At 38.2% G+C, this 22,507-nt stretch overlaps 2 protein-coding genes across 4 annotated transcripts in view; one reads left to right on the forward strand and one right to left on the reverse strand.

Moving 5' to 3' along the window:
* Window positions 1-316: 316 nt before the first annotated feature.
* Window positions 317-17,323, reverse strand: TMEM156 (transmembrane protein 156). The gene is made up of 6 exons (XM_030948381.1): window positions 17,224-17,323; window positions 12,586-12,867; window positions 11,087-11,335; window positions 8,895-9,002; window positions 5,657-5,764; window positions 317-414 (listed from the first exon to the last, which is right to left on the reverse strand). Exons 1-6 carry the CDS (start codon window positions 17,321-17,323, stop codon window positions 317-319), a joined length of 945 nt encoding a protein of 314 aa, XP_030804241.1.
* A 2,937-nt stretch (window positions 17,324-20,260) lies between these two features.
* The window catches only part of KLHL5 (kelch like family member 5), a 50,267-nt gene continuing 48,020 nt past the window's right edge, over window positions 20,261-22,507 (forward strand). For all 3 annotated transcript variants that reach the window (XM_030947006.1, XM_030947008.1, XM_030947009.1), the window contains exon 1: window positions 20,261-20,385. The gene's annotated coding sequence lies outside the window, so the exon portion shown is untranslated. The remainder of the gene's footprint in view (window positions 20,386-22,507) is intronic.

The raw sequence follows: 22,507 nt of genomic DNA on the forward strand, positions 1-22,507 counted from the left end.
AAATGTCAGCACAGTGCTAAAGTTTAGGACACAATATTTTGCACCAGAAAAAAAGTGTCAGAATTTGCACCAAGGTCTGCAGGGATACACAGGGTTTATCAGCTAACACATGATTATAGATCACTTTTGGTAGCAGAAGTAAAACTGATTCTCTTTTCATGCCACCTAGCTCTCACAAAACACATTATGCAGTTTTTCATGTTATTCACTTGGCTAGAAGAAGTAATAATTTATTTTGTTCAGATAGCCACACTATTAGTTCTAAATATATGGGGCAAACCAGAATAATCAGGGTTGTAAGATTTTTACTTACGTTCTACAGTTGTTCCACGTGACAACGCTCTTGTTCAGGAATTACAGGTAATCTCTTTGTAGTCTGTGCAGGAAGTGGGGCCTGTTGTTTGCTGGTTTTCACTATTAAAAGTTAAAATAATTTTTATCCATATTGTTAGCAGCAAATATATCTGCAGAGTGTTGGACTTGCATATGCAAGTTTAAAAATAATTGAGACCTATCTGAACACAAGACAGAGATGGACAGTACTGAAAGTACTAACCATGTCTGGTATTTAATTTCCTTTTAATATTAGTAGGACTACAATGTCCTGGTTCTACACTGATCAGGGAAGCAGCTTGAAGGTAGGCAAATAAATTTGTGTGAAATAAATTTGTGAATAAATAGTAGTGAAAATCCAAAAGCATGCAAATTTGAGGTTATGTAAATGTCCCCCAAAATACAAACCCTTAAATTTGGCCAGTTAAGCAGAAACAATGGAAGTTTAGAGTGTGAAATTCCTGACTCATTTTCACATAAGGGCAGCACAGATTGCCGCAGGCACAGGTGGTGTGGCCTCAGCTCATTTGTCACATACGCAGGGAGAGCTACTGGGTATCGCCCAGTTGTCAACAAAGGTGACAGCATACACCTCAGAAGCAGGAAGGGGAGAGGTGATGCCTTAGCACACAGATCCTGATACAGTATCTCAGTGAAATACTGATAAGGAAATGCAGAGATAGCACTGTCAGGCAAATGCATGCAGAGTTGTTTATCCAAAGCATTTTTCAAAGAACTGCTGTAGAACACAAATAATATTTTGACTCCAGGTCAATCCTGTCCCTGACTATCCATTACTTCTGTAAACCTACAAATGGGTTTCCACTGAGATAACAACAAAAGGATAAACTGTGCCCCTTATATCTAGCTATGTTCATTCTCCACTGACTACATCATTTGGGCTTTTCTTTTTACAAATGCTATTAAAAAGTACAGTTTGGATCTTGGCACTCAAGCAGCTGAATATATAAAGCAAAGTAAAAAAAAATTAAAAGTTTAAAAAAAAATAACAATGGATCTTGTTTGACCCTCAGGATGAATGAGATGAATCTGGAGAGAATGGGAATATAGGCTGATATCCCCTTCAGTGCCTGTGTGTAAGAGTGTTCTGCATGCATGCAAACTGAGCAGAGAAAAGGTCCTTTGTGCATCAGTGCTCTATGGAAAGCATACAGGGGCTATAAAAGGCTCCCTAAAGTTACCTGCATCCTATAGATTTTATCCTTCTTTTTATCTGAAAAAAAATTTTAAAAGCTCCAAAGTCGTAATAAGGCTTCACAATTTTCTTGGTTATGTTGCATTTCAGAAACACGTAAGTCTATGTTAAATACTGAATACTATGAGAAGCTTTGCTTTTGCCAACATAATTCATATAAGTTGCAGAGGGAAAGATAATTATTTAGCTATGTCAGGAACTGAGAGGGACCACCAAATAGGTGATGTTTCAGTTAGCCAAGATTAAACAAATTTCTCTTTCTTGTCTTAGCATCTATTTGCTGCTGTAGAAGATGTGTCTTGCCTGTTCTCTTTGCTAAAAAGAAAATGTATTGCAGAATACAAGGAGGAGTAAGTCTGAACTCGCTAGGATGCCAGCCCTGACACTGCTGAGCCAGCATTTGCTTCTGTTTCCAACATGTCAACTAACCTGAAGCTATAGCAACACATCAGAGATATGGCAGAATTTCCCTTATTTCCTCTAATCTTGTGGGAAAGGAACTATTATTTTAATAGGATAGCACAGAAAACAATACAGGAATTCAAATGAGAGGGAATTTGTCTTGCCGTTTCTTCTGTGCAAATTATAGCTGTCAAGCCCACTTGTATCAAATAGTATGGATGTCACAAACCCTAAACAGTCCAGAAAACAACTGCAGATCAGGAAGCCTGAGGTTTTATTCTCTGAATCCTGGTTGTCACTGTGACCCTGCAATGCTCTTCATTCAGGATGAGTTATGAAACTACCATCCATCAGAATTAATTTTGCATTACTGTGAGCCAGACAATTGAGTCAAGGAATCTTGTATTTGTATCCTAAAATGTAATGAACCAAACTGTGACTCCCATGAGCCAATGAAGCATCACTAAAAATGAATATATTGTTTGAGCAATGTAGAACAAGATATTATGCTTGAACTAAGGCTGTTCACACAGACCGTAGAGCAATAGCACGATGATTTTAACAATATGATTCCCTGTCTGAATTGTCCAGTTCTAGTACAGGAATGAGAACAAGCCTTTTTTTTCTAACTCATCTTATGCCACATTTGAAATAGAATCAAAATAAACAAGGAAAATAAAGTCTGAATGGGAGTTTATGGTGATAAGATTCCAGTAATATAAATTCCCACTAAAGTATAACTCAGCTAATTATGTTAGTGAATCTTCCAGACCCTACTAGGCAGATTCAGCCTAGTTATTAAATGCCCTGATTTATGCAACCTCATTCCTCTGCAACTTATTCTTGGTTTTTGTTTTTTTTTTTAATAATGTAGCATACAGTTCATGCACACTGGCCTGCTCCCAACAAGTAGTTTTGTGCCATGTGCCCAGGATTACCTTTTTTTTTAGGATACAGCTACATGAGAATAACTACACTTAGTCAGTTACTAGACTGGAAGAGGTACCAAAGTTGTTTAGGGAAAGTGGGCTAAGGAAGAGGAATAACAGCAGGGTAAGTATAACTTTCTTCCTTTTATCTGCATTGGAGACTGATTTAAGCAGTAAGCTGCAAGCGACAATTCAGCAGTCTCTATCTGAGTTCTTTTAAAACTCTGTGGGGAATACATTCTACTCCTTCTAATTGCCATTATTAATTTATTAAGCTGTTCTAAAACCTCTTCTACTGCTTCTTCAATTTATGAAAGCTCTTCAAAGAAACTCTTGCAATAAATTCTCGAGTGGGAATCTCACTAAGATTCTCTATAGTAAATGCAAAGCAAGGAAGTGGCTTCAATGGATCCTTTTCCATGTGTTATTACCATCAAGTTCTATTTGATGAAAATCCTCCGTGTCTGGAAATACAGATCAGCCACTTAATGAATAGTTATTTCTTGCACATAAAGGTATCCTCTCTTCTTTCCCTTGTCTTGTGGATGCATTTAAGGGAAACTCTTTTTTGTCAGTTCATACCATTCAAGGGACAGTTACTATACATAAATGCAATGGCAGGACCAGCTCCTAAGTCTAGAAAATGTGTTTTGTACAACGCATGGTCTAGTGCATTATTTTTTAGCTTTACAGCCCAGACAACATTTAGTTAACATTTATGACAGAATGCTATTAAGCTCCCCTCTTGTCACTATATGTGCTTAATCCTTTGCAGTACTGTGAATTTGGAAGGTTGTAAATTAAATCCTTCCCCAGAGAACATTCTGTACATTTTCCCTTTTTTCCTCTGGTCACTGGACTTAATGACAATGATTCATGGATATAAAGCCACTAACAGTTTCACAAAACTAACATCCATGCTGTAAATTACTTTTTTGTAGGACCACAGTGACATTAAGCCAGTCATTTACTAAGCCTCCTAAGAATTCACTCCCATTCTCAAAGTATAGGCTTCTCTCTTTTTCTTCCCTTGTAATTTCTTTACTTCAAATAACCTTTTAGGAGTACATATCCATCTTTTCATCTATAAGATGTACTGTCACATCCTCTCAAGTACTCATTACTGTGTTTCCAGGGTGATTGTATTGTCTTCAGTGGATCTCAATGGTTTCTTTCAAGATTGCAAGCTATGCTCTAATTATAGGGAAAATATTGTCAAGGGCTGTCAACAAAGTCATCTGTAGCTATTTATAATCCATTATCATGGTAACAAATCCTAAGCATAGGAACTGTGGAAAGAACAAACTCTTCATATGGATTTGATTGTAATTTAAATTATATCGGTATAAACTATGAAATTGATTGGATTGACTGAAATTATGGTGTGTGAAACCAAGGAATTTTATTTTAAAATAAACCTCATCATGGCAGTTCATGCAACTAAGCATCTTTCTGGGTTTCATGGATCGATTGTAGTAGGAGGCACTTAAGAGTGAGAATGACAGACCAATAAGGGATTCCTATTCTCTTCAGTAAAATCTAGTAAAATCAGATTTGAATTTCCATAAGACCCCATCATCAAAAATGCCTTGGATATACAACATTAAATGGCATTAAAAATGCCATTCTGAACATGTGTTTAAACAGGTATGATATTAGTGAAGCTACTCAAGACAATAGATGTCAGAAAAGTAATTCCTTCCATGCAGAATGAAAAGAATGAGCTCATAAATATGTCTCAGAGGTAGCCAGTGCTTTAAGAGCAAGAAGCATAAATTGTACTCACAGGGGAGTTCAGACAGACAAGAAGCTATTCACTCTTTCCTAGGTAAAACTGAAATGCCATGAAATACTGAGTTGTAGACATAAATTATTGAGTCTCCTCTTACTCCCGAAGAACTAACAAAACAAAAAGCAAAGTACTTAAGCCTTAAGTCATATTTAAAACCACTTTTTTAATTTGCTGGCTTTGTATTTTTCTTGTTTTGAAGGGAGGTTAGTTTGCCATTCAGAGCTATTATTCTATATGTTCATGTTAATCTTTTTAAAGATTAACAAAACCAGAATCTATGAAATGTATTAAAACATTTCACTCTTTGAGCAATGTCAGTAACACTCACAGCAACACCTGGTAATTGGCACTCACACAAATATTTGATGCCAAATCCAGTTTTCTAGAATCCAAATTTTGAGTTTAGCCGTCATTTAATTTATGTGTGGTAAGCATACTACACTCTCTGAGGACCACAATTTTTTACCTATCTGAAACTCAAAAATTGCATTTTGTGGGAATTTGACCCTAGAAATAGGCTATGAAGTGCCAGCAAAACCATTTATTGAGTCCTGCTGCAGCCATTCGTTCCATGCTTTGATAGCAAATTTTATCAAGAGTCACAAACACATAGAGCATACGTACACATGTGTACATCTCTGTATACTTTTCACACACACACAAAGCACTCAGGTGACAAACCTCAAAACTGGCACACAATATGACCAAAAATTGAAAGTTCAAAGTCATTAATGCAACACACTAGGAAGACTGGGAGAAGCACTCTCACGTTATATATATGTCTTCTTATAGTTTTGTGGTCAGATTTATTTCTTTAAAACAAAAAAGTGTTTCCTTAACATAAGCCAGATCAAATTTGTGTAGGACCAAGGTAACTCTGAAACAAACTCGAAGCATCTCTTGACAGGAAAATCTTAAAAGGTCTTTCTTGATCTCCTCATGCCTCAAGATTTGTTAAATTTTATTCTACTTTTATATACTTACCAGGAAATGGATGAATTTTAGTAGCAGATACAGTTCTTCTTGCATGTATGGAACTCTTTCTTCTTAGAACAGTAGAAACTGATGTTGCTACTCTTTGTTTATAATCTGCTTTAAACAAAATGTCTTATGTTAGCATCAGCCCTGATTAGAAGGAAAGCTTGTAAACCCCTTATTATTAAACTGTTGAATACCTTGGAAAGTGTTTAAAAAATCAGGAAGGTGTTGGAATAAGATGATGAGAAAAACCAAGGGCCAGATGATTTGTATTTTCCTGAATGAAATTTTGTAGAAATTCCATTCAGATTTGTCCCTTTCAAATTATTCCTTGCCTTTTTCTAAACTGTGTACCTTGAACAAATTTTGGAAGGATATCAAGAAAACTACATATTTCAGTACAGCTTTGGACTCTCACTGCTGACAGTGGAGTAGCAAGGATGGACTGCACAGGCAACCTAGGAAGCTGACAGATTCCTTGCTAGTGTGGGGTGTTCATCTCAGGAAGCACAGCCTGAGAGCAAGCTCCACACCCCTGGCAAAGCTAGAGCTGGATTGGGCACCTCTGGCTGTTCCTCAGCACCCAGTTCACAAACTCTCAGTCCTTCCATCCTTCTGCTGCTCTCTAAATGCTGTGCTCTCAGTGGGTTTACTGCAGACAGTTGTGCAGCTGTTGTGGTTAGCCCTGTTCAGCTGCGACTGCAGTCCAGGGCTCAGCCAGCTTCTGGTGACAGGCTTACTCCAATTCTATGTAACAGAATTTATTTTTATCTTTTTCCTTTGAGAACACTAAGAAATTCATTAAGTTAAAATTATTTAGGTCATGAATTTTTTTATGACTAGCCAGTGGAGATCTAAAGGACTAAAGCCCCAAGCATACACTGTAACAGTTAATGTCAAAGGAAGCTCTGGAAATGTTTGTGAGACAAGAGTGGAAAGGAAAAGGCAAAACAATTAATTTCCAGTTTAGGACCTTTGTCATGCATCAGTGGTAACCTTCACCAAATTTATTTGGATATTTTATTTTATGCACTCATCAAAATAGCTTAATGATTCAGAGAGTCTCATAGTCTACCTAGCAGAATATCTTGCAAGGTCTCAAGAGGAAATGAGTAATTCCACATTTCTTAACAGCTTTCAGTGGTGCTCAGAAATGAAGAGAAAAAATACTAACTGAATTATGGCTGGAAAAATTCATAACAGCTGGTTTAGAAACATAGCTAATAGTTCTGCTCTGTTCTTTGAGCACCACTGAAAAAAAATAGTGTATAGACTTGCAATGAAAGGTGGCATCTTAATATATACACATGAACCTTGTTTTATTTTTTATGCACTTGTCTTTTTATCAGTAACATAATGATGTTGGTTATAACGTTATATATTATAAATTTAACTCATAAACCCACTCTTCCTCAATTAGCATAAAATGTATTCTTGAAGCTAGTAAGTTATTAGAAACCTCAAAAGGGCATCTCTTCCTCCCTGTTTGTGTTCATGATGATTCTGAAAACTTGACTTTAATAAAGAAGTGATGTTTAAGAATAAAGGTACTAAATCATTAATCATCACTGCTTACAGTTCTACATTAAAAATAGAATGTTATGACTCAAAGCATAGAAAATCAGAGACATGACATTTGTAATTAGTTTTCAAATTACAAATAAAAGTCCTTTAAATTAGAGCACTTGATAGCCCACTCATAAAGTCGTAATTTACACTTTGTGGGGTTTTATATACATGAAATCTGTCTCAGAAATTGGTTCTAGCAACATGTAAAATATCATGTATTTTAAGCAACATAACCTGGTAAGGAGCTCCTTTCATCAAGGTGGGGAGGGTACAAACTTGACATCTTAAGCAATTATTTTGCTTAGTCATTAAAGATATATGCATAAAGTATTTACATTATGCAAAAAATCACAGAAACATTTTGTGTGTGGGCACTACTCTTCCTTCTGTTCAGTTATGAGTAAAGCTAGACTTCTATTGCTCCTTCATTACAAAATTACCTGTGCATACAGTAAGGATGACCAGGGGAATGGATAAGGCTTATTATTTGGTTTGCTACCCCTGTGACCAGGGTCTCCTTTCAGCAGCTCTGAACTACAGGGGAATGCACTCCTGCCTGGCAATAACAACTAAATGCTGGTTGTCTGGAGGCATTCTGCCCACTCAGGGCTGACACAAGCAGAACGTCTCTGGAAGCTGCTGTGGAAAGCACCTGAGAGTTATTCCCTCAGGAAACAGCTTAAGTAATATTCTTTCCACAGTGATGAAAGGTAATGTGCTCCTGGTACCACCTACTTCTGACTTGGGAAGAGAAACAAGGACCAGCAGCTGACAAGTGGTCAATTTTTGGCACTGTTGTTGTGCAGAGGACTTTATCTTAATTGCTCAAAGGTCTCAAGCTCAGGGTACTCCTACAATTTTATTCTTGTTTTATTCACTGTATATTGCTAGAGAAAATACTGTAAATCTGATTTCTGCATGTATCCCAAGAGAAGAGCCTGTCATGGCTGAAAGAATATTCTAGAAACAATTGTTTCAATCTGTGAACTAATGACAAGTTCTCTCATAGCAAAGTTCCAATCACTTGGAATAGTCAATAGTGATGTTTCAGAAATCACAGCAATGTTTTCTTTGCTGAAGTAATAGCAAAGAGATGAAATGTTATCTGGGCTTAATTCAGCTCTTGGCTCAAGAAGGTGCACCTTGGTTGCACTGCATGGGATTACATCACCAATGAATTTGAATAGCCAGTTTTTAGGACAGACAGATGAGTGTATATCTCCTCATATCTATCCTGTAATTTTTCCTGACTGTGACCTAAATAAATTATCTTCAGGAAGGAAAGGGTGTTTCAATTCACTTATACTGATCATTGGGATTTCTGCTTAAAACTTTCCACAAAGTTTAACAGTAATCGTTTCATCTGCTGAAATCAGTGTGAAACCAGAAGTTCATATCACTAAGCCACCAATCATCTATCAAAATCCCCACATTTAATTTGCCCTCAACAAGCTTGGATTTGCATCTACAATTTTTGCATCCACCAAAGAGGTGAGAGGTAATACTATCAACCATCTGAGTACTTCAGTCAGTCTCTAAGAAGCTTTTACCATTTGACAATCAAAATATCAGTGTCTGAGCTACAGTAATAATCAACAGTTTTATTATTATAAATGAATATATTCTTACTTGCATAGAAATTTAGATTCATGCAGATTAACTTTTTGTTACTTACAGTTCCGTTTATTTTCTTGGACTATTTTGTAGATGACGATTGAAACAGTAAATACAAAAACTACTGCAATCATAGTGAGCCAAGTGATCTTCATCATACACATTGGATCTGTCCATAAAATGTACAAGAGAGAAAATTAAGCAGCAAATCACTGGCAGCAGAGAAAAGCAGAATATTCCATCTTGGTAGGTTTATGGATTGTGCCTATCCCCACAGATAAAAACAAAACAAAACCAAAAAAAATAAGAGATTAAGCCTTTTTTTACAGCCTTCTCTGGTTTTTGATGTTAGGTTTCCTGTCTAGAATTTAGCTTAATTTTTGCCTGTACTTTTATATCTATATCTCTATCTATTTCTATATCTATATATCTCCCCACGGCTGAAATAGATACAGATAACTGAGTGAAGGAAAACTTTTCAGCTCAGCCAATGAAAATGCTTCAAAGATGAACATTTATATTTAAGGTAGAACAAGGGTAATACGTGTCCCCTCTGTCTGCGTAAAGCGTGGCAGGGAGTGGTCCACTGTCCAACATTGGCCTGTATTGGCATTCTTAACCTCCTGGTCTATCTTCACATATGAGAGAAGGCAAGATTCTACATACAGAAATTTTCTTATAAAACAGTCAGGAAATGCCACCAACAGGAGCCCTCTGGGGAATTCCTTTAAAGTTGCCTTGAGGAAGAATCACATGGGACTGGTTACAGGAGGTAGGCTGCTCTTTTGGACAACAACTGCTGCAGAAATGCATCCACATTCCACAGTGATTTAGTTCAATAGCTAGTACAAGTCAGGACTGTATACAACAAAGAAATGATGTGGAGAACTTCCCCCTCTGGTTGGATGAATGGCCTTTCAACTGTCTTTGGCAGCTGCATGTTAATGCATATCTTAGCACTGTCAAATAACTGTTTTAAAAACCAGCTATGTTACCATAACTCATAAAAAAACAAATTACAGACTGTAGCCAAACTACTGTTTCTGTTTCCCTGACTTAGAACAGAATAGACTTCAACTTCCCTTGTATCTTCTCCATCCAGAACTTGTGAGGCAAATGCCAATGACCCCATGGCTCATTCCTCCTAATTTAGAACTAAAAATATCTTTTATACAGCAACCTAGGTTCCTTTTAAACAGAGTCTACCCCATCTTGTAGTGGCTTGTAATGACTTGATTATCAGCCTTGCTTAGTAAAAGCCCTGTGCACCTCTTTAGCTGTTTTGAAATAGGGAGAATAAAAAGACATATTGTTAATTTTCATTGCTAATATGAGATTACTGCTACTCAGGTAAATCAGTATTAACAAAGGGTAGTTAGTTCATTGTATTGACACAAGTTAGCAGGGCAAGTTACATATTATGCCCCTCTCATGGCTAGACATATCTATTAAATAAAATCCAAACAAACAAAGCCCAAAACAATCCTAAACTGTGCTTTCTTTAGGATTTTCTCTGGACTTATTTAACATGTTAATCCAACTCTAAAAACCATATTTTTTCCAGTAAAGGTACAGCATAAAATATTTTTTCCATGCAAAAATGAGTGAATGCAATAATCCAGCAATTTCCAAATGAAAGTGTTGTAGATAGACAGAATGGAAGCCCTGACCATGGTCAGGAAATCAAACAAAAAACTTTTGCAGCACAAAGAGAAATATAAAAAGCTGAAGGTTGTCCTCTGGGAAAACTAAGCTTAGTTCAGCTGAAGATTTATCTTTTAAGCATACTGCAGTGAGGCTGTATAGTAGGCTATTGCAGTACAACATTAGAATGGTCAAACCTATCTCCTGATTCTTTTATCACCATAGTTAACACGGATTTTTAAATTTACCTCCAAGACAACAGGGTTATGCCATTATCAGGAAAGGGAAAACTTTATTTCCAGGTTTTGTCACATGCAATTTGAGTCTGTTGCTGCTAAGCAAGAAACAATGTACAGATCTTTACTTTGCTGTATTTCTTCTAGAAAAAAAAATCACAGCTAAACCTGCTTTAAATCATTACAAAAATCATCAGTTGTCTACTATGGACTGCTTTTTAATAAGGGGTGTTCAAAATTGTATTCTCTTCTTGTGAAACATTTAAATATTTTCAAATGATTGCTGGAAGCAGACAACTACCTACTTGAGATTTTTTGCAAGATTATGTTGTTTCTAGTTTGATTTCCATTCTGAATCTCTTTTGTAACTTACATTCCATATAAGACTTCAGTTGCAGTGAAATATTTATACAGTCATTTTGGTCTTCCATCATTGCCAAGAGACAAGAATGATTTAGTTGTTTGTTGGCTGTGTTTGGTCCTCTGACTATAGAATTGTTGATGTGGATTTCCATCAGGTAGTTTGTATTATGCTCCACTTCTTTCTTGGAAACCGTAGTGAAATTGAAATATTTGTAAAAATAAGTAATATTTTCTGTTTTCACTTCAAGCGAGCCTTTTGCTTTTGGAAATAAAAATTAAAACAAAACTGTTATACAAGTGGTAAATCAAGAGACAACTCTCAAAAAGTACAGTGAATTCTCTGTCTCATTTGCAAAAACATAAATCTACATTTTCTACATCACTGACTATGAAAAAGATGGATAAATATATACTGTGTAAAGTTACTCTGAATAGATCTAAAGAGCATTGTTTATCTTACACATTTTCCCTGCAAAGTATAACTCTTTTTTGCTTTACTATCACTTTTTTGTTATTGTTGTTTTTGTCAGTTGTCAAAGGCAACAGGCAAAAATCAGGCTATGAGAAGGATAGAACCCAGGCAGAAGCCACATGATGATAGAGATTTGAAGTGCACACACTGTCTATCTGCTATCAGTTGCAGGAGGTCCTTGCTTCGCTTCAAACCACACAATATGTGAGACTTGTGCTGTGTTTACAAGAAACAGGTGAGATATTGTCAAAAGTATTAGTTGTACAGGTATATTGAGAACAGGTTGTCCATATATAAGCTTTATTTTTCATGCTTGTTAAGACAGCTGTTTTGTAGTGAGGAAAATATACGGTTGGAAAATACCTGAATTTCTTGTATTCAGGACTTGGCCTATTGCCCCTGTTGCTGACAATGTTAGAAAGAGGTATCTCTTCCCCAAAGATTTCCAGATATTTGCGAAGAAGGAATGGGCTGCTACTGCTCTGAAAAGATGTGGGTTGCTATCTCTCCTCTGTATTGCTGTGCCATTCCTTAGTCAGTGCTGCTTTCTATAAAACATGTAAGGCCATTTCTGATACTACACAGTTGAGGATAATGCAGACTACAAACACAAAAATGGTTATTTCATCCATAGTTGCTACCAGAATAGTTACCTACTGAATCAGTTCTTTAGATGCAGCCTATCTTCATAATGCCAGCAATCTACGTGTAGAGTTCCATAATGAGATTTAAAAGCAAATTCAGCTTGAAAAATTGTCAGAAAGTACAACTGCTTAGAAATAAATTAAGTACTTTAGAAACTACTTGCTACCAACATGTTTCACTGACAGCTAGGACTGAATGGCGCTGAGAATCTGGCACAAAATCAGCATTTTCCAGCCATGCAAATAAAAGCTAAAAACTGCCATTGTTCACAGACTTGCAAAGACCACAGAGAACCAGAAGCATATAATTTTCTGCTAAGTACCAAATAAAAACTTGCCTTTTATTTTGTAATTAGCTACTTCAAAATTAAGTATTTCTCTTACCCTACTTACTTTTTTTAGCTATTGACCCTGATCCTTGATGATCAACATTCACATCCCTCTTGGATTCACACTCTCTCTGTTTAGGGTGGGACTGTTGTTCCCTCCAGGACGACTGGCAAATACATGGAATATTTTGGAAATTGGAATTATTTATAATGACCTTCAGCAAAATAGTCTGGGTTTCTCTTCTTTGTTGCACTGATGTTTTGTAAGAATTGTTAAAAGTACAAAGTGGAAAAGTGGTGTTACTTGATGAACAGGTATCCATGCAGGACATCATTACAGTGTTGGCTGTAAAAGAAAGAGTGCTACATTAGTCAGACAGTCATATAGGACACATGGACAAGTATGCGCTTAGAAGCATCATGTAGTGCATATTCCAACCATCTTATGATGAAATGCACTTTTTTATTTTTTCTTGAGGATTATGACAAGATGTTAAATGCATCATATATAAGAGAAAGCAAGCACAGAGTCTTCCCACAACCTAGATGCTGGGTTTTATTTGCTGAATTGTATTAAAACTCTTGTAATAGTAACTGGAATTTCTGATGGTATCTAGTCACATTCCTGTTTCAAAGCTGCTCCAATTTGACTGTTCTTCAAAAGAAGAGAAAGCACATTTATACTTCTTCAAAAGAATGGAAAACTTGTTTGTAGAGGGAACTCAGCCCTGGAACAGTGAGTTGCCACACTCCAATGCACTTATGTTGTAAAGTAGCTATAATCAGAATGAAAGCTTTCTTTCCAAATGACATTGAAACCACAGAGTGAAAATACACAGCAATGCTGTGAATCCTCCAGCCACACCCTTCACATTCTCTTCTATTCAGTCGACAAACATGGATTTTAATTATGACCTTTGGGTTTGGTATTCGTAGTCAAATTTCAGTATCAAAGTACCATAGCTAGAGTACATTAATGCAGTTCTGGCAAGCAGCAAAAACACATAGTTATAAACGAGTGTGATTTGTCTTCCACATTACAGTAGAGCTTTATCATGCAAATTTTTACTTGTGTTAATTTTGAACCACTTTTTCAGTAACTTTGAAGTAATTTTTCAGATAAAAAACCTCAAGAATAGAAAAAATTTGTGTGACCACAACATGAAATATGTATTTATGAATAAACCACTTCCCAGAGTTGATGCTGCACTAACCTATGGTTTTATAGCTATGTTTCCCATTCTAGCAGTACCCTTGTATCTCTATAAAGGGAAAATCTTGTATCTAACTCCCATTATGAGCAACGGGAGCAATGTGATCATAAATCCTTATGAATAGAGAGCAAAATATATCCCTTAGTTGCTTCAGTGCTCAGCTGCACTCGGCCACCTGGGCTTGCAGAGCAGCAGGTTGACCTCAGAACTGATTCAGTAAGAGATTCCAGACAGGATACAGAAATAAAATCCAAACTGCAATGTCAAAGTCAATTATCTTCCCTTTACTAACACTACATCAGGGAGTCATGAACTCCTTATAAAACATAATGAATTGAAATGTAAAACACACAGGTAAAAAAAAGTTCATTTTGATATAAAAAGGAAGACTAACAGACAAAATTTAGGGTTTGATCTTTCCCTGAGGCAAGAAACAGAATTTTCCTCGAAATTCTTACAATCTGACCCACACCACAGGCCATGGAGCAGGCTTCTGCGATTAAATTCTTCCATCTGAAAGAGGCATTTTGTGTAGAACTTGTCTGTGGAGATGAGCCAGGAGCAAAAATGGAATGCTTACTCTGTTCTCATGGCAAGCCATGGCATCTGGGCAACCAGTCTAAAACCACTGCTACAGCTTTCAAGGGCAACTAACCATAATTCCCTAACATATCCTTTTCACCAAGAAATCTGTACATGGACTTGGGAAGCTGCTGACTGCACTGTGACAGACATCTATGTTCAGCACTGCAAAGTCCATTCTGAACTTCACAAATGGCTGAACAGATCCCAGAGCTGCCTGTGAGCCACGCTGTAGGTGTGTCAAAGGCCTGTTATCTGTTGTAGGTGTGTCAAAGGCACGTTATCTGAGCAGAAAAGGCGTGAATGTTGTTGAGTTAGGGAGGGTGCTTCCCATCCTCTTGAAAGGTCTCTACTGAGACAGCTGATCAAATGACAATCTAGCATAAACAAACTTCTTTTTTCCCCACATCACAGGACTGTGGCCTTTCTAAGGAGGGGTATAGATTGTTGAACACTTGAAGAAGGGCTGCAACAACACTACACTTTTCCAGTGGGTTACATGGCAGACAGAGAGCCATACCATACCCCTTGCTCCTTACTGCAGGACTGGGAAGCACCCTCCCAAATGTAAACATCCCTCTAGAAACTTGGAAAGGATTTTGTGAAATCTGAACACAGGCAGTCTGAATAGTAAAAAAGGATTGCTGAGATGAAACCGTGCAAAGTAACTCTAGGGAACTGATTTATATTCAAAGACCTGCAATCACATGCTTAATGTTAAGAAGTTCTGTGATTATAAAATTCTTCTATAAAACCTCTATTTACAGGATGGTTTTTCATATAAAATCCAAATCAATTAAAATGAAAGTATTCACAGGGAAGATCAAAATTTATAAAAAACTTGCTTCCCATTAAGAAAATCACAAATATTTCACTTTGCATGGGTTTGACTCTCTTCCATTTGATCTGCAGTATTCAGTTTTGAGTGAGAGCTGCAGTGTGTACAGTTGCATTTTTTATCACTTCCTTATGGAAGCTGGAGTTGCCACATAATACTGCAGAGATATAAGACCTATGGTACAAGTTGGGGAATGCACAACTGATAGATTAAAGGAGATACACTCCATCAAGTAGCAGGACCCAAGGGATAGACTGGGACTGAAAGCATCAGACTCCAAAAGGATAACCTCCTACTCTAAATCAGTGTAATTTAAAGGTTCAGTGACTTGTAACCGACAAGTGGGTTGCTTTACAAACAGAAAGGAAACATTTCACTTCTGGTAATGCTGAACTGTGTTCTTTTGAAAAAAAATTTAAAGGCTTTTTTTTTTTGGAGAATTTATTTCCCTCCTAAATTATTGTTTAATGATAAATTTCCATTTTTATTCCCTCTCCATAATGAAAGTAAACGCTGGAACTTCCCCTGGGATAAGACATCCAGGAATTAGGAGCTTTCTGCCATTCATTTAGGAACTCGCAGAGGAAGAGCCAGTGATTATATTTCACATCTCAAAGATTTCCAACAACTCTGTCTGCTGAAGTCTCATGGTGTAACCAGCAATTTGAAACATTTACAAAAAATTCTGTACATTTTAGGTTTGTCACAAAATCTGAAATAAAACCAGTTTTCAACAGAAGGGTTTTGATGAACCAGAGACCCAAAATCCTTACAGATTTTGAATAAATTGTTCAACATATTTACTTACTAATGTAATTCAGACATCATTACACAGACTGTTATATAGTAATTTAGTTTTTAAAACATCCAAAATGCAGCAATAATTCTAATTTTCCAAATATAAATCTGTGCTGCTCCAACTAAAATTCTGTTCCACACATATACTTCACAATCTTATTTTAGACATGCTGTGATTAAGACAGAATTGCAGTGATCACACTATTGCAGCCTAAAGCACGGCAAATAAGAGCAATCTAGAAAAATTATCATGGAAAAATGTAATTATTCTTTGATGTTTGACACTAAGGTTAATGTTTCCTTCTGGTAATAGTCCTGTAATTGCTTATTTGGATAATCTGTGCTACAAATACTTTGTTTACCTCTGCATGGAGGTAAAACATTAATTATTCCAACATCTTAAACTGAATTATAAAAGTTATGATATTCAAAACTTATGACAGCTTACCAAGTTTGTTCATTTATAAACTATAACAAACCTATACATTATATTCTAATTACTGATATGTCCACTCTTTATGGTTAATGAAAAAAATACATAATTAAATTAATCTGGATATTTTGATACTAAATTATATGCTTCATAAAGAAATTATGTTATGACGCCTGAGGATACACTCTTTGTCAAAGGGATGCTTTTTATTATAATAGTTATTTATTCAAAAGCTTTCTTAGGAATGGATGTGAGAAAACAATTTTAATTAACTCATGAAGTTTTAAAAAAGTAACTTGCACGCATGCATAGTTTGCATTTATCCTAAATTCAGTATCAGCCTCTAGGATCACAAAGAAGAATTTGGCATTTATGCTACAAGACTTGCTTTACTCAGTTACATCCATTCTGCTCTACTTTTTGTTAGATTAACACTGCATATCTCCTTCACAGACAGCATCTCATTGCCAGATAGTAATTGTACAATGTTTTACAGCATTTAAGTATAAAAACTTCTAAAAAGTTGTTTCTGAAGACATGAGCACCTGCTATAAAAGAACATTAACATTTTCACTACTTTCTTCATTATGAAGGCCATAAAAATACATGCATGGAAATAATTACCAAAAATTTTGCAGTGTATGTAAATTATGAACTCATTCCAAATTACCACATATAATTAACTCTGTTGGTAAAAAATCTAACAAAAAGAGTCTACATCCTTTGCAAATTCCACATGTGTGCAGCATCCTAACTATTTCTTTTAGGAAAATAAATAACTTTTCAATTGCAGACTTCAGAATAAATAAAAGGTTATTTTAAAAGCTGATCACTCACCTTCATGGATTTTGAAAAATTCAGGTAAACACAAAATAAACACGATAATTATTCCTAGTCCTAATCTGAAGACCACTGGTTTTCTCAAAAGCAAGCACATGTCACCAAAGCACTCCCATCTAGCGTAGTGATGGCAACTTCCTTCCTGGTTTAGCTTTTAACTTAGTGCAGACATTATGCAAAATAACACCTATTCATTTCCTTTTCTTATAATGACTTTCTCTTTTACTTCTCACTGCATTAACTTGCAGAAAACCACATTCTGTTCTTACATGGGCATAGATGAGGATGATTCATTCAAATATGCTCAAGATAAAATTCATGTACGACAATGACAATAAGGAAAAAAACCCAACTATTTTATATGTTTGTGGAAGTTTTGCTTTAAGAACCCCTTAATAACCACTTTCATATACCTGCTAAACAGTAAGTCAGTTGTCTTTGTGAAGGAATTTTGTTCTCATTTGGCCAAGAAGATTTTTAAAAAATGAGTCAGACCCTCATTATAAAAATGATTCAGAACCACGTGAATCAGTTATGGGGATTTTATTGTTTTATTTATATACATTTGCATGTGGCTAGGTGGAAGATAATGTTATAGAGAATCTTTCAGACTTTATTAGACTATTGATTTGACCATTACAATCTAAAGTTTTTGTACTGGCAATCAGTGATATGCTAAGCACAATGAACTGAGGATGAGTTGTTCATATTATCAATTGCTGCTGTATTCTTTAAAGATGACAGATGTGTTGCCAATCTGTCAAGTGTCTTCAGTTTGCTTTTTACTATTCTTTACACCACAAGAAGACTGGATAGAGCCATTGCTATTTCTATGACATGATGTTCACAATTTTTCAGCTAAATTTTTCAGTCAAAAGTGAAGTATTAATTCTGACAACCACCATGATATTCTATAAATTTTTCTTATACATGAGACTGAAAAGAACATTTCTGAAATGTTATGAATAAAACTACCCTGAATAATGCATATGTAAAACCAAATAGCTTGACTCAAATATAGAGTAATACAGTGTAAAGGATTTCATTAATTCAGAAAGATGTCTTCTGAAGTATTTTTCCCACAAGCCATTAAATATTGAGTACTACCCAAATGAAGTAATACTGTTGAAATTAAAATAGGAAATGCCCTACAAACTCAAAATGCTCTTTTTGTCATCTAGTTATCTCAGAACATGAGTAAGGCAAGTGGAAGCAAATACAGTATTCATTCTATAGAAAGAGTTCTAATGAAGCTGTAGTGAATATAAATTTAGTATGATATTTTAAATGTAGCACTTTCGTGCAAAGAAAGTAATTAAATAAAAGCAAAATAAACTCTGATTTTTTTGACAGAATGGTATAATAGAAGCAATAGGATACAAAAAATCATAGGTATGAGTTGAAAAGGAAAAAATTATGCCATTTATATGTCCTCCATTAGGAATTTTGCTCTACTTTGGTTTTGCTAATTTGCATTGCCCCTTAAGTATCTTCCATATCAGTTACTTACATTTTCCTGTTTTCGGTGTTGTATGGCATTCACCCATCCTATCTGCCCAGAAGAAATGGAGAAAACACTGGAAAACTGCAGGAGGACTTTTCAAGTGCTATGTGTATCTGTCTCTTTCTGATACAGACTATCACCGCTGATGGTAGTGTCTAAGGTCAGGATAGATATTGTGCTATAGGATTCCACCCAAGCTCAGGCTGATACAGTATTAACCTGTGGAATACACTGAGCATTGGATTCTACAGAAGGTGCCTTCCAAGAACTCTGCAGTAAGCTGATATAAGGGGCATACCTATTTTAGGGGTATTGTGATGGCAGATTTTAGTTTTGTTTTGTTTCTGAGTTTCAGAGTGCCCATGTATGATCTCTCTGCACATCCCTCAGGGACACCGTAAGCTTTAGACACGGCTACCTGTGGGCAGTTCTCTGTGTGTGTGTGTGTGTGTGTGTGTGAGTGTGTGTGAACTGACTGAATCAAGGTGTGTGTGTGTGTGTGTGTGTGTGTGTGTGTGTGTGAACTGACTGAATCAAGTGTGTGTGTGTGTGTGTGTGTGTGTGTGTGAACTGGCTGGATTAAGTGTGTGTGTTTGTGTGGCCTGACCACACACCAACCTGGAAAACACGAGCTTTCTTTCTTGGGGACAATCTTCCCTCCAGCTAGCTAGTAATTTTTACACAGCTGGAACAACTGGCATCTTTGAAACCCCTATCCTAATGCCAAGTTTAGTTAAAACCAGCTCAGTCATTTAACGCCAGGCAGGATAGACCCGTCGGATGGGTGAAGCGCACAGCCAATCAGCCATGCAGGCCGTATTTCCTGCCATATTTCCAGGCAGAACGAGGCCCAGCAAGCGCTGTGGGTCTCATTACTGTGTCCAACCTGCACCGCCATGCCTCAGCAATGGCCTCCTGCGCCCTTAAATCAGTTTGAGCAGTTGGAGGTGCATCTGGCTGTCACACAGTCTATTAATTTGGGAAATTATTCAACCTCTGGATGGCAGCAATGTGAGGCATTGCAATGTGAGGAGGGCAGGAAAGGCTGTGTGTGTTTGCACGAGGTGGTTTGGAGCAGCTGCCTCAGCAGTGAGTCCAGGGTCCTGAGAGGAGGCAAAAGGCTGTGGTGCATATTACCACACGTTTATTTCTCTTAAATGGGGCAGCGGGCAACTACGGAAATGTCTGGCTTTGTGTTTTTGGAAGAAAGACAAAGACTCCCAGAGATCGGATGAGGCGGACAGAGCCTCCCGGGCCGCTTCCCCTGCCCCGCCGGCAGGGGGCGCGCCCCGCGGGCGGCTCCGCAGCGAGAGAGGAGCGGCCCCGGCCCCGGCCCGCCACACGCGGCCACGCGACGCTCCCGCCCCGGGGCAGGAGGCGAGGCCAGCGGGAGGAGGCGTGTCCCTGTATGGCCCCGCCCCTCCGGGCCGCCCGAGCGCAGGGAGGGGCCGGAGCGGGGCCGCGGGGACGCGACAGCGGCGGGCGGGAGCGCCCAGTGCCCGCGGCTCCCAGCGGAGCGGGAGGGCTGGCGGCCGCCGGGCGGGGCGGGAGGAGAGGGCGCGGGAGGGGACGGGAGAGGGTGCCGGGGCCTTCCGTGCGAATTTTTTTCTTTCTCCGCCCCCTCCCAGCCGCGCCCCCTTCCCGGACCGTGAGAGGTGAGGAGGGTGGTGGGGGCTCAGCAGCGAGGGGAGGGGGCCGCGGCTGCCGGGAGGGGGAGGAGAAAGCGAGAAGGAGGAGGAGGAGGAGGGCGAGGGCCGGCGCCTGCGAGGGGTGGGGCGGGTTCGCCCTCGCTGCCGCCGGCTCCCTCCTGCCGGCCGGCTGCGGAGAGGGGCTGCGGCCGGTGCTCGGTGCCCGATGCCCGGTACCGGGGCCCGGCGGGAGCCGCGGCGCTCGGCGGGGCAGTGCCGGCGCTCGCTGAGCGGAGCGGGGCGGGGCGGGGGTGGCGGGGCGGGACGCAGCGCGGGGTCCGGTCCCGCCGAGACGGGCAGCGGCCGTCGCCGGCTCGGTGCAAAGCGGTCAGAGCGGAGACCTGGTAAAAGTGCGCTGGCACAGCTCTCGGAGACTTAACCCCATGTGTCTTAACCTTCACCATCACAGGATGAAATAGTGGAAAACAATTTTTTTTTTAATTTGAGACCGGTCGAACAGAATGGAGCAGTGACTGCCACCTCACTACATGGGGAGCGGCGTTATTACATGGGGAACAGACAGAAGTCTAAGTGTTGAACATCAAACAGCTGCTGATTATATACCTTATTGGTTTATGTTTTTCCTTAAAGTGTTTTTGTGGCTTCGAGCTTTGAGCTCGGACTGGTTGAGCTTCGTGAGCAGTGGGGCAGCCCAACTGAAACCCAGCCGCCCGAGGCTCCTGGTCGGCTTTTTGGGCAGTAATGTCAGAACAGTAAAAAGGGAAGGCTTGGCTTTGTTCCTTTCTTTTACTTAAAAGTCGATTATGAAATTACGTGAGCTAAACTCCAAATGCAATCGTCTTTTGAAGAAAAAATTATTGCTCAAGTCTTCTACGAGCATAAACAGAAGTAAAAACTTGAACTCATGGTAATGGTGGTGTAGCTTTTCTGTCTAGACAAACTATGTACTGGATAGGTGGATCCTTTTTAAAAGCAAATCACACAATGTATTTTCATGAGCAATTCATCAATTTTGCAAGAAATAATCTGATCATTTCTCACAAAGGTCTTTTTGCCTGGGAATTTCCTGGGGCATATGTGGATTACTATTAAAAAAAAAAAAAGACACCTTGTTCTTTAACTTCATAGGTGCATTCCTGATAGGGCAGATTGTATTCCTGTTTTATGCTTTTCCCTTGCTGAACAATGATAGGGAGCATAAAGCAGGATAAAACCAAAATAATAATAGTAAATAATAACCCTAATCTGAGTCAAATAGTGTTTTCTTCTGCCTTGTGTCAACTTCATTGAACCATCCATCCCTCAGTCAGTTTCGTCTGCATGGGCAGATCTACTACTGAGGACAGCATGTTTCTATCACGGCATGTTTATACATAACACATTGTGTTTCACAGAAATGCAATAACTACTAATTAAGAATAGAAAAGAATTTGCGTGAAGATGAAGAAAATCTTCCATTAGACCATTATGGTCAACAGTAATTGCAAGCTGTTGCTAGCAATGACAATTCGTATCGGTGGACTTGTTCCAACTCTCTGGACTTTTGTATCACCCATGCTTTTTAAAAGATTATTGTTTGCTTATGTTTATGTCATGTGGTTTTGTTGATATAATTCAGTGTTTCCTGATATGCTAAAGTAGATAACCTAATCAGATGTAGCATGACCCAATAATGGAAGTGTTTACAGCTCTTAAGAAAATATAATATGATTTTACATTTCCCTTACAAAATTCTTGCAGTTTCCTCTTTCCATAGCGATTAAATTGCTTTTCCCTACAGCAGTCTTACCTAGTAGAAAAATGCAGAAGTTACAAACTTGACTATCCACTGCTTGCTTTTTGTCATAAGAACAGAACCTTTCATTCAAAGTTCCCAGCAAGGCCATGCTGCCCATAGACACATGTATTATTGGGCTGAGTGACCTTAAGAAACACTCATACGGGAGAGATGAGGTTATGTGCTGCAGGTGCAAGAATGAGGTGGTATTACCCTTCAGAGATCTGCAAGGTTCTGGAAGCCAGTAAGAAAGGTCAGACCATGAGAGGTTACATATTAGGTATCACATTATGTATGCTGGTTTCATGTAAGGCCACTTTCTTTCACTGCACAGTGCATATAGTAATTTGG

Source organism: Camarhynchus parvulus, chromosome 4, assembly GCF_901933205.1.
Source record: "Camarhynchus parvulus chromosome 4, STF_HiC, whole genome shotgun sequence".
In the NCBI taxonomy this organism is placed as follows: Eukaryota; Metazoa; Chordata; class Aves; order Passeriformes; family Thraupidae; genus Camarhynchus; species Camarhynchus parvulus.

Bases quoted from the DNA above. Each gene is read 5' to 3' on its own strand.
- TMEM156 (XM_030948381.1), bottom strand. From the start codon at position 17,323: ATGTGCTTGCTTTTGAGAAAACCAGTGGTCTTCAGATTAGGACTAGGA. The intron at 11,336-12,585 runs GTAAGTAGGGTA...TATTTCCAAAAG, and splicing joins AGGGTCAATAGCTAAAAAAA to CAAAAGGCTCGCTTGAAGTG. The intron at 5,765-8,894 runs GTAAGTAACAAA...TTTTGTTTAAAG, and splicing joins CCAAGAAAATAAACGGAACT to CAGATTATAAACAAAGAGTA.